General features: G+C 36.8%; 2 protein-coding genes across 2 annotated transcripts; one reads left to right on the top strand and one right to left on the bottom strand.

Annotated features, from left to right (window-relative positions):
- Positions 1-2,022, bottom strand: LOC125659775 (uncharacterized). The gene is made up of 2 exons (XM_048891557.2): positions 1,636-2,022; positions 1-520 (listed from the first exon to the last, which is right to left on the bottom strand). The coding sequence occupies exons 1-2, from the start codon at positions 1,964-1,966 to the stop codon at positions 33-35; spliced, it is 819 nt and encodes a 272-aa protein (XP_048747514.2). The 5' UTR covers positions 1,967-2,022; the 3' UTR covers positions 1-32.
- Positions 2,023-4,573: 2,551 nt separating this feature from the next.
- LOC125659777 (flavin reductase (NADPH)-like) lies at positions 4,574-12,120 on the top strand. The gene is made up of 4 exons (XM_048891560.2): positions 4,574-4,784; positions 9,781-9,988; positions 10,095-10,259; positions 11,465-12,120. The coding sequence occupies exons 1-4, from the start codon at positions 4,650-4,652 to the stop codon at positions 11,617-11,619; spliced, it is 663 nt and encodes a 220-aa protein (XP_048747517.2). The 5' UTR covers positions 4,574-4,649; the 3' UTR covers positions 11,620-12,120.
- The last annotated feature ends 587 nt before the right edge of the window (positions 12,121-12,707 follow it).

The following is a 12,707-nucleotide window of genomic DNA, read 5'->3' as shown; positions in this document are numbered from 1 at the left end:
TTTTCATTGCAAAGATATATCAACTATTTATTTTAAATGATCTGAAATCCAGAAAACGACCATCTTCCAGAAGGGTTGCTGTGGAAGGAACCTTCACCTTGACCTTTAGACATTGTCAAGACGACATCTCCGGACTGAAGCACGAGAATGACAAATCCTGTAGACATTTCTTCTTCCCAGTTCGTCTCAGTGTCGACATGAATGGAACCTTTGTACGCACCATTATGAACCAGTTGGACCGTCACCTCGCCATAGTCACCAGATTCTCCGGCGACATGTTCTCCGGAAGCATACGCGGTGTAGGAAAATGCGTAGACGCCGGTAGTGGGCGCTGTGAAAGCCCCTGTATGCTGACTGTAGGCGTTGCCGTAATTCGTCACGACAGTGTCGTAAAGAAAAACGTGATCTATACCCACTCCACCGAAGTCTTTTGAAATGTATGCGTAAAACGCAACACGACCCTCTGTATCGGTCTGCTCTGGTGAAATAAGAAGTCTACGTGTGTGTTGTGGTTTTAAAACTGAAACGGAAAATAATTAAGTTTATTGAATTTAAAAAAGGGGTTAAATCTTACGTTCGAGTAAATATTTGTAACACCTTTACAGTTAAGGAGGTATACTACACCAGATAATTTTGATGGATGAAAAGTGGAGGATATGTACAACAGTATTTTGAAATTGAAAACTTTCAAATTTACTTTATTTAATCAAAAATGCAGTTTCAGTACAAAACAATCTGAATTTTTTTTAAACTCCTGAAGGACTCCAAACTGCGATCTACAGTTCAGCAGTCGACGTGCTAACCTACTTAGCTAGGCGATATTTTTAATGAATAGATACATATTGCTGATATTTATATTTTCATCCATGTTTTAAAAGGATGTCAGCCATTATGACGATGTAGAGTACCTCCTTAATTTCATAAAAGAAGAAAACTGAGTAACTCTACGACTCTTGCTTCTCTCAGCTCCCAGTCAATGCACTAACTGCGTCAACCCGAAGTGAGCTCTCCCAATAAATACACTAACTGTGTCAGCCCGAAGTGAGCTCTCCCAATAAATACACTAACTGTGTCAGCCCGAAGTGAGCTCTCCCAGTCAATGCACTAACTGTGTCAGCCCGAAGTGAGCTCTCCCAGTCAATGCACTAACTGTATCAGTCCGAAGTGAGCTCTCCCAGTCAATGCACTAACTGTATCAGTCCGAAGTGAGCTCTCCCAATAAATACACTGTGTCAGCCCGAAGTGAGCTCTCCCAATAAATACACTAACTGTGTCAGCCCGAAGTGAGCTCTCCCAGTCAATGCACTAACTGTGTCAGCCCGAAGTGAGCTCTCCCAGTCAATGCACTAACTGTATCAGTCCGAAGTGAGCTCTCCCAATAAATACACTAACTGTGTCAGCCCGAAGTGAGCTCTCCCAATAAATACACTAACTGTGTCAGCCCGAAGTGAGCTCTCCCAATAAATACACTAACTGTGTCAGCCCGAAGTGAGCTCTCCCAGTCAATGCACTAACTGTATCAGCCTGAAGTGAGCAAAATGTGATACAAATGTAATGATTATATTGATTTGATGAAATGTATTGATCCTCAACGTATGATTTCAAAATAATTAAGTTTGGAAACACAAATAATACCCGAGTTGTGCGTGCGGAGATTTCTATTCCTGAAATGTTCCCCTCCATCACTACTGTTTTGGTGGACTTGTTTAGCCTGATTGTGAACAGCTGCCAGATCGAGTTTCTTTTCATGGAGCATGACTTTTTGTCTGAGATCCTTGATTTCTATCGCCTGTCTTTCAATGGTCCTAGTGTGCTCCTTTATGACAATACTCTGTTTCTCTATCATTTGGAACATTTCTTCCATCTTCTGTTCCATACGATTTTCCCATTCTTCATTTCCTAATCTACCTTCTACAGTGAAAACAGAACACAGCACACCGATACACGCGATTTTTAGAATCCCCATGTTACGATGTGATATTATATTAATCTAGCTATCAGGCAGAGTTCATCTCTTATCACGGAGTGTCTGCGACGTCGTAAATTATGCCGTTCATGTCTTCTTTGAACGGAACCTTCCAAATGTCTCATTCGTTGATTAATTTTTCTCACGTAATGATTATTTGACAATGCCATTTTTTTTTTATCAGGACAGTATTATAAGTATAATGCACTTTTACAGAGAAAAGAATATTTACAAATCACTGGGACATCATTATTAATATCTCACGACTCCTATAACTATAAGGAATACGCGGGTGGGCAAACACGAACCCCTGGACACACCAGAGGTGGGATCAAGTGCCTAGGAGTACTAGTAGTTAGCATCCCCTGTCGACCGGCCACACCCGCCGTGAACCCTATATCTCGATCAGGTAAACGGAGTAATCCGCAGTCAAAATTAGTGTGTAAAGAAAGGTCTAACCACAGGGGCATCTTACCTGCTCTGTTCTTTAATACACAGTTTATTGTATGTGCAATAGAAAACAGAGCGGATAATACCTGCCCCAGTGGTTTAACATTTGGTATGAAACCTAATAGAGTATCTATTTTACATGTGTTTCGTTATGACTTGAAAGTTGGTGAATGAGATACATTGTTCACAATGGCGTGTAAAACGTTGCACTATTATATTAATCTTGTTATTCATATTTGAAAACTTGTAATTTATATTCTAAAGCATATCATTCATATTCGAAAAGTTGTTATTCATATTCGATAATTTTATCATTCATATTCAAAAACGTTATTCTTATTCTAAAACGTGTTATTCATATTCAAAAAAATGTCATTCTTATTCAATAAATTGTTATTCATATTCTAAACTTTTCATTCATATTCAAAAACATGCGATTCATATTCGATAATCTTATCAGAGGAACTACAGATATCAATATCTTATCCAGAGGAACTACAGCTATCAATATCTTATCCAGAAGAACTACAGCTATCAATATCTTATCCAGAGGAACTACAGATCCACAGCTATCAATATCTTATCCAGAGGAACTACAGATCCACAGCTATCAATGTCTTATCCAGAGGAACTACAGCTATCAATGTCTTATCCAGAGGAACTACAGCTATCAATATCTTATCTAGAGGAACTACAGCTATCAACATCTTATCAGAGGAACTACAGATATCAATGTCTTATCCAGAGGAACTACAGCTATCAATATCTTATCCAGAGGAACTACAGCTATCAATATCTTATCCAGAGGAACTACAGCTATCAATATCTTATCCAGAGGAACTACAGATATCAATATCTTATCCAGAGGAACTACAGATATCAATATCTTATCCAGAGGAACTACAGCTATCAATATCTTATCCAGAGGAACTACAGATCCACAGCTATCAATATCTTATCCAGAGGAACTACAGCTATCAATATCTTATCCAAAAGAACTACAGATCCACAGCTATCAATATCTTATCCAGAGGAACTAACAGCTATCAATATCTTATCCAGAGGAACTACAGATCCACAGCTATCAATATCTTATCCAGAGGAACTAACAGCTATCAATATCTTATCCAGAAGAACTACAGATCCACAGCTATCACTATCTTATCCAGAGGAACTAACAGCTATCAATATCTTATCCAGAGGAACTACAGATCCACAGCTATCACTATCTTATCCAGAGAAACTACAGCTATCAATATCTTATCCAGAAGAACTACAGATCCACAGCTATCACTATCTTATCCAGAGGAACTACAGCTATCAATATCTTATCCAGAGAAACTACAGAACTACAGCTATGTCAGTACACTTTTGTTGTATGTAAATGGAATTAGCTGGTGTCTATGACATTGGCCAATGCACGTCGTCATATAGCGGACAATACCGTCTAAAAGGTAAATGGCCAAAAATTTCTTGATCTCGGACAAATAATTAGTATCGTGGATTTTTAAAAAAAAAAATTGTTTGGTATTTTTGGAATCCAGAATAAAAAACATTTCCTTAATATTAGATCCGCCACAGCCCTAATGTGAGTGACACTGCTCTAACAGGATAAAATAAACTCTCTCCAGTAACACATTAGAAATATTGATAAATTACGGGGGGGGGGGGGGGGCTGAAATTAAGTATTTAGTAATTCTTCATGATAAAGAGTTTTTCTACCTCGACTTCTCTTACATATCTACACGTCTTCATTATAGTTACTCTTGACAATGTATGCGAAGGGAAAAGCCTGCGAAAGACTTTGTTTTGAAAGGATCAAGATGGGTACGAAGAAATTTCGTGATATCAAAAGTGATATACTATCAGTACATTACCCTCCATTGCTTATTTTGTAATAATTTATGGTACGCTGTGCTCGCTATATAACGATATGTGAACGCAAACGAAGGAAAAGTGAGTGCGCACCTGTAGATCCGCAATATTGAGATTATATAAATCTTTATTAAGATAAAGCTACATAGGCCAAAATGGGCAAGTCGTTCAGTAAATATTTATTCCTATAGATAATTTCTGTTTGATACTTGGCTGGCATGCTGATACTTGGCTGGCCGGCATGCTGATACTTGGCCGGCATGTAAGGTTTAATGCCCCTAACGTTTCACCATAGATTCATCCTAGCTTTTTAATAAAATAGATAAAGATGTTTAAGGACCCGTAGTGGAATCAGACGATGAGGATTTCCGTTCTAGGAGCTACCGGTCCCTCGGGATTACAGACAGTGTTGGAGGCACTGGACCGGGGATACGAGGTGGTGGCTTTAGTGAGAAATCCGGACAAACTGACCGTGACAAACGACAAATTACAGGTAACTACAGGTAACATTTTTCAGTAATGGATGTATTCCAATTACAGTGAGACGCGTTAAAATGCCCAGGTGCTTGGTTCTTAACGTATTCAATACAACATTTAGCCTTATATTTATATTCGATGTATGTTGATTATTTACATATGTGTAAGGTTATATGTGTATTGATATGTTAAAATCCACGCACCTACGACAGAACGTAAAATTTAAATGTCCAAAAGCTGTCTGGGAGACTCTGATGATAAGGCAATAGGCAATGTGATAATATGATTTATTGGATCAGGAATTCTTAATATCGGACTGCCACGGTAGAACCTAATATATAGACTGGAATAATGAATAGTTTGTTTACAGGAAGACACATTTTTTTTTTAATTCATGGTCGAGAGCCTGTGTAATAAGGCGTGATGGCAACAATGTTTTTTATAGAACGTACACGTACATTCTCTCCATTCATTGCGTATGTGACGGAGTGCTTTATTCTGCACAATTATCTAAACTTCAAGTTCAATGTGTTTACTTATCAAAATCCAAATGGACATTTACTAAACTAAACTAAACTTGTGACGATCAGGCGGAAGGAAGTTGTCCTATTTACAGACACAGGAAGTAACTGTTTTGTTTGTTGTTGTTTTCTATCATGCACGAACTGCAGGGACGTTTTACAGCGTAGTTTATCACGAGAGTTCTAAATACGTATTATATACAGGGTCCGACTGATCTCCGACTGGCACCTCGTATATCCTTCTGCGGGACCGTGACATCACATAGAAACCAAGTACATGTAGATCAATATGAGCAGGCAAAACATCGAAACTTCCAACTTCAGGAGAGAGAGAGAGAGAGAGAGAGAGAGAGAGAGAGAGAGAGAGAGAGGATGGATGCTATTTTATTCTTGTAATGTATACTAATAATGTAACAGTGTCTGTCCAGGTCCTATGACCCAGTCCGTAAGTAGATCGCTGACCAAAAAATCTTAGACATAATAATGCATACAGGTACATGTATATTCTAAAACCCGGAGAACTTTCGGCAGTCTCTGTGTTCTTGCCATACTACCCCCCCCCCCCACCCCCCTCGAATACACACACTTAAATTTTTGGTTACGACTTTTATACAAAGACAAATTACATTGCCCTTAAAGGGACTGATTCACGATTTTCCCCAAAATTTTGTTTTTCATTTTTAATGATCAAAATCCACTGTCTAATGTGTTTGAAATATTTCACATGAAAATATTAAGGTTATACATTATCACAGAAGCTCATTATAGAGAGTTTATTATTTGTTTTGTAAACAAAGATTGTGGTATGCTATTGTTTACGAAATTTTCAAAAGAAATGGATATCGATATAAGTTTATTATATCTTTCACATTTCAATTATTTTTGGGGTAAAATGTGTCATCTAAAAGTTAAAATTTGTGACTATGCAAAATTAAGATGCATTATATTACAAAATCAATATTTCACTTATTTGTTTGTTTACATATAAAGACTGAGTCTTTGTTTACATAACACAGATTTAAGGCTAATATATTACTTTCGTTCTTATTCAGAAGGTCAAAATTTTGGCTGTCAACATTAAATGAGTTATATTTTTAATGTTTACCATAAAAAATGAAAAATATTTTAATCAAAAATTGTGAACCAGTCCCTTTAATGAGTATGTTGCACTGATAAGTTTACACACCTAAAGTAAGATATCCCACAGATCTGTGTCCACCTGGGGGTCACTGTGGGGTACTTGACCTGGTGTTGACATTAAGCGACAGAACGGGAGCTTATCAGATAAAGGATTATGGACTGCTTGCTGACCGACACCGCTACAATCTATGTAATGATATAATATACTAGATGAAATCCCACGCAAGCGTGGGAAATCACAATTAAATAATACTGCATAGAGGAAGGATACTTGAATTGTTGCGCACATGAATTGAATGAACGATATTTCTTTACCGTAATTCAAATGAATTTTAGAAAAATGAACAATTGCGTGCATTAGTTATGTTATATTTATTGATATCATATACAGTAAATAAAACTTGATTATTAGGAAGTCACTTGGAGCTCCAAATCAAACGTTCCTTATGTAACATAAAAAAATTTTTAATGATCTCTTTCCGTATTGAAATTTAGATAATGATTTGATGAATGCAATTGTAATCCGTCATGCGGATAGTCGACCAAAGATAAAATGAACGGTCGTTCATAATTTCAAAATTCAGTATTGCGAATGTGTTTTTAATAGTAGTGATTGTCTAGTGTGACAATGTAAGGGCAGAATTATGAATAAACGTCGTGTCTTGTTGTCAAACGCAATAATCGAAAACATAAATGCAGGGGCGGATTCAGGAATTTTTGAAAGCCCCCCCCCCCCTACTTTTGGTTTTTAAAGGGTGGGTGGGGGTGGGGGTTCACGCTCAGAATTTGTGTTTTTCACCCCTTTTGAGCAAATTTTTCTGACGAAAGGGGGATGGGTGGGTTCCGACCCCCCGAAACCGCCCTGTGAATCCGTCACTGGATTGACAAACAGAAAAAGACTGCTATGTTGTATACCGTGGCCTGAATATATGGAGCGCCAAATTAACATAAACTCAAACAATTGAAGATATCTTCAATTATTTGAAGATATCATCAATTTATTTGATGCGCGCAACATTTAATTAAAGATCTCTTCAAATAATTAATGATATCTTCAATTCTGAATTATTGCGCGCATTAATTGAATTGATGATAGCATAATTCTTCAACTGAATTGATGCGCGCTTCAATTGAATTAATGATCTCTTCAAATGAATTAATGATATCAACAATTGAATTGATGCGCTCTACAATTCAATTGAAGAGAGCAATAATTGATATAATGCGCGCATTAAATCAATTAATGAGAGCAATAATTGAATTCATGCGCGCATTAATTCATTTGATGAGAGCAATAATTGATTTAATGCGTGCATTAATTCAATTATTGCTCTCTTCAATTGAATTAATGATATCTTTAATTCATTTGAAGAGAGCAATAATTCTTTTAAAGAGAGCAACTATATAATTAAAGATATCTTCAATTCAACATATCCGCAATTGAATTAATGATATCTTTAATTGAATTGTTGCTCTCTTTAAAATAATTAATGCGCGCATTAATTCCTTATACAAAAGCATTGTAAATGATTTAAAGATATCTTCAATTGAATTAAACAGATCATCAAATTATTTAAACCGAGCTCTAAATTAATTATTGCGAGCAATATTTCTACTAAATTGATGCTCTCATCAAATGAATTGAAGAGAGCAATAATTGAATTAATGCGCGCATCAAATCTATTATTGCTCTCATTAATTGAATTAATGCGCGCATCAATTGAATTGAAGAGAGCAATAGTTGAATTAATGCGCGCATTAAATCAATTAATGCTCTCATTAATTCAATTGATGCGCGCATTAATTCAATTGATGAGAGCAATAATTGAATTGAAGCGCGCATCAATTCATTTGATGAGCGCAATAATTGATTTAATGCGCGCATTAATTCAATTAAAGAGAGCAAAAATTGAATTGATGATATCTTCAAATAATGAAAGATATCTTCAATTATTTGAGTTTATGTTAATTTGGCGCTCCATATGAATACGCAAGATCATAAATACCGAGTTAGCGGAACTCTCTTGTAAAGAAGTCCGGAAAAGCGTGTCGATCTTGGGCATTTTTTGTTTATTCAAAACAAAAAATGTGCTTTCCACAATTAAAAGTATTTTTAAATGGAAGGTGTGTAAAAACGTCTGGATACAGGAAAATGAACTTCTGAATTTAGCTCGCGAAGCTATATATTTTGACGCAAGCTCTTCTCAGCTTTGGGAATGTCCTGGCTGACAGCAGTGGGAAAAAGTCCACCACATTTTCATTAAAATCTATCATTTGTGGATATTTCTGCGTATTATGTTTTTTTCTTGAATCATTACTACAGTCTAATACAAGGCAATGATAGTACACCATTGTTTAAATCGGGTGAATCGATCACGACAAAAGTTGCAGAATCTGACATTGAATAGTTTTCGACTGATTACTTACTGTCAAGATCTGTGCCATCACAAAACATGTTCAATCAAAATAAATACTTTTTTTTTTGTGTTTATCCATGTGTCAGATCGTTGGTCTCGGGATGGGGGTGTCCTTCGTTGAATGAGATTTATTTATATAAGAAATATAATTATAAATCTTCATAAAATGATAAATATGGGCTTAGTCAAAACTATTATAATTATAACTAACACTGAACACCTACACCGTTTTATACTTATCATGTTGTAAACCAATCGCAACTTCTCGGCTTGCTGGAAAGGCCCGAAAATGAGCGATTGGTTGTATGACATTGCCTCGCTTCGTTCTGGAAATTTCCATAAAGCTGATTCAAGACTAAAATCACGGACTGAAGAAACGAACCAACATATTTTATTCAATCAATAATTATCAAAACTTCTTCTGTAAGATCAAAATCAAATATAGATAAACAACGGATTTACTTCATATTGTATTATATTAAGTTGTCATTAAAAAAAAAAAACAGAGAAAGAAAACTGGTTTAGATCCGCCAAAGCGTATCCGCCACTTTACCCTCATTTTTGCTAATTCATGGTAGTTTATCGAAAACGAATGTACATATAGGTTTTCAATTAATTTTACGATATTAACTAATCAAGCAAGATTTTGTTATAGCTTACGGACCTCACCTCACATGTAACACAACATTACAGGTGCGAGCAGTAACTCTGAAGCAAGCGTTTCGGAGTTAATTCATAAGTATCTATAAGTGATTAGTGTCATTATTCTCGATATACTGATACGAGGGGTGGATCTACAGGGGCGTGCATGATCATCCCTGTTTTCTACCCCTCTGTTCTCCCTTCCCCTCTCTACCCAATGTACTCTCTCTCTCTCTCTCTCTCTCTCATTGCCGAAAAAAAAGATGTGCGTATCCGAAACACGTTTTTTCAGGTCTGCAAAGTGGACATCTTTAATGAGGATGATTTAGTTCCCCATCTGAAGGATTCTGACGCCGTGGTGTCCTGTTTAGGGGGAACGGCTTCTCTTTTTGGATGGACTAAGTGCACCCTCTACACGGATTCTATGAGGAGTATTGTGGGAGCCATGAGAAGATCGGGGGTGAAGCGTCTTATAGCCATGTCTGCCTGGGGTAGTGCAGGTCTGATCATTTTTTATTTATATGAGATATGACGTGACAAATAACTATGGTATGAGTTTAAACGCTAACGGATTTTTTTTTTTTTTTTTTTTTTTATACTTTGCAGTGACAGAGAACGAACCGTTCCTCATAAAATGGATATTAAGACCGCTGTTTATTGGTAATTTACTAAACAATTTGGGAGAAATGGAGGAGTATTTGGATAAGGAGGGCCGAGATATTGATTATACAGTGGTCAGGCCACCAGGACTCTCTGACCAACCCAGCTCAGGTCAGTGGCTGTACAAGTAATCGGACGACATTTGTCTCGCTAGCCAGGGTGTCTCTTAGTACGCGGGACACCCCCCCCCCCCCCTTCTGTGTTGAGTAGCACTTCAGAAATCACTGGGTAGCGAAAATGTGTTTGTCGACTCAGTTTCCCTTCATGCACAAAAAAGTATATCCACGTCTATCAAAGTCTTCGTTTGCGATAAGGTCGACCAGTAAAAAAAAATCCCCAAGAGATAACTGGTGAAAATTGAAAAAGTTATGATTCCCAAAACTAGACCTTCAGGGACCAGGGATCATACATGTATGTCACGTGTTCTCTTGCCAATTGCTACACATATCGAATTTGATTATTATATTCAGTTAAAGGGGGGGGGGGGGTGTTACGCATGGAACGTGGCGTTTTGCGGAATTCCCTGTTGGGTTATTTTTACCTGTAATTACGTAGCCGCCCACCAATCTAATTAAAATCAGATCGTGTAAAGAAGATTAGGATCTCGAAATTCCTGTGTTACTCCTTGTCGCGAGGCATCATATTGTACAGTTATAGCTTAATTTATCGCGATATATTTGGTTTTTTTGTGATACCTTTTGTAGCTCCAATGTATTAATTTCCTCACAACTTACAAATGCATGTGCATTTCTCAGTTCATGCAATTTGAAAGGTCAGGGAGTGGGGAGTATAGAAATCAATGCCATGTATATTTCAATTTCAGTATAGGGAATCGTTTGTTTGTTGGGTATTCTAGGTGATTAATTACAATCATGGAAAACATGTTAATTTGTACAACAGCTTACGCAAATTAGCACGTTTTCCGTTGCACATATGTAGTTAAGCCTACCCAACAAGCTAGACGGTGATTCAATAAATATTCAGAGAGCGAGGCAACATATTTTGAGCACATAGCTAGTGAAACCATTGAATTAAGAGAGCGAGGCAACACACTTTTCCAGTATCATACACTTTTATACCTTTCCAACATTTAGGCCGTTCTTGGCACACTGATTCTGACTACGCATAACTCCGTTTACCTGATCAAGATATTGGGATAAAATCGGGTGTAACCGGTTGACAGAGGATGTTTACTCCTCCTAGGCTCTGGTACATGTATATCCAGGGGTCCGTGTTTACACAACTCTCTATATTTTGTATTGCTTGTAGGAGTTATGAGATTGATCACTGTTTGTATCTTCGCCTTTTATTTGCAGGACAATCCGTCAGAGCAGAAAATGGCCGGCAATTCCTGGACAACAGTCTAACGCAGATTTCAAGGCGAGACGTAGCCAAGTACATGTTGGACGCCATTCAGGACCGCTCTGTGTACAAGGCGTGTGTTGCTGTTGGTTACGACAAGAGCACGTGATCAGGATGACGTGTCCCAGACTATTCTCCTGTTTATCTGTCCATTGATTGGAGGTTTCACATCTCGTCGTCTTGTAACTTGTATATTTCGCACTTGTAAGTGCTCTTTGATTTGATGGTCAGTTGTCGAGTTACAAGAGAGATACAGAGCTCACAATTCTTTGTTATGTAATGAAGGCTCGTGTCAAGTATTTGTTTACATAGGTTAAATATATTGGTAATAGTTTCGTTTAAAGCATATTTTTTTCCTTCAAGTTACAAGTTAATTCTGAGCACAGTTAAACAGTTTCTAGTATTTGGCACATCATCTCATTTTGTTTTAAACATGATATCTTCAAATAAGAAATCTATATGTAAACAAAATATGGCACGAACCTTGTTTTCACAACAAAGAATTGTGAGTACTGTATCTCATTTGTAACTCAACTACTGATATTTAAATTTTTGCTGACCATTAGTTAAGCATTGTTAAGAATGGGAAAATAAAATTTGAAAATTTTCAGTTCTAATGTGTCCATGCCCTTTAATTCTGTTATCTCAATTTTGAATTCTTCCATTTCACGACAGTTAATAAAAGGACAGGGTACAAGGATACACATTGCGGCATAATCATGTTATTTGATTCGTACATCTTTAATATACTGTTTATTCCGTAATTTAAGAGGTCCCCCACCATCCCCCACCACTACCCTACAAGGTTGTTTTAATTTATACTTCTTTCACCTGTGCCATATGCAAATGTTTGAAAATTTGCATAATCCTATAGTAATTCAACGGAATAAACCAAATTTAAAGAGCAAATAACTCTTACACTTTCTCGCGAATCAAATAATATGATAATGCCCACATTGCTGCATATGTACCCAGTAATTGGATAACATTTTATTGATAATAAAAGAGTATACTGATATACATTCAGTTAATGGCCATTGATTAAGTACGCTGAGTAGTATTAAAAAAAGAGAGACATATCAATTACATTACTAAGATACACATACATGTAGATAATGATACAAATTGATCGCTGCATGTTTTACAAAGTCATTACTATCGGTCCAGTAGCAGTGTGTTACTTTGCGTAATCGAACT

The sequence above is a fragment of the Ostrea edulis genome, chromosome 9, assembly GCF_947568905.1.
Source record: "Ostrea edulis chromosome 9, xbOstEdul1.1, whole genome shotgun sequence".
In the NCBI taxonomy this organism is placed as follows: Eukaryota; Metazoa; Mollusca; class Bivalvia; order Ostreida; family Ostreidae; genus Ostrea; species Ostrea edulis.
Note: the sequence above shows the minus strand (reverse complement) of the source record. Positions and strands in the feature narration are given on the sequence as shown.

Bases quoted from the DNA above. Each gene is read 5' to 3' on its own strand.
- LOC125659775 (XM_048891557.2), bottom strand. From the start codon at position 1,966: ATGGGGATTCTAAAAATCGCGTGTATCGGTGTGCTGTGTTCTGTTTTC. The intron at 521-1,635 runs GTATTATTTGTG...TTTCCGTTTCAG, and splicing joins TCTCCGCACGCACAACTCGG to TTTTAAAACCACAACACACA.
- LOC125659777 (XM_048891560.2), top strand. From the start codon at position 4,650: ATGAGGATTTCCGTTCTAGGAGCTACCGGTCCCTCGGGATTACAGACA. The intron at 4,785-9,780 runs GTAACTACAGGT...ACGTTTTTTCAG, and splicing joins TGACAAACGACAAATTACAG to GTCTGCAAAGTGGACATCTT. The intron at 9,989-10,094 runs GTCTGATCATTT...TATACTTTGCAG, and splicing joins GTCTGCCTGGGGTAGTGCAG to TGACAGAGAACGAACCGTTC.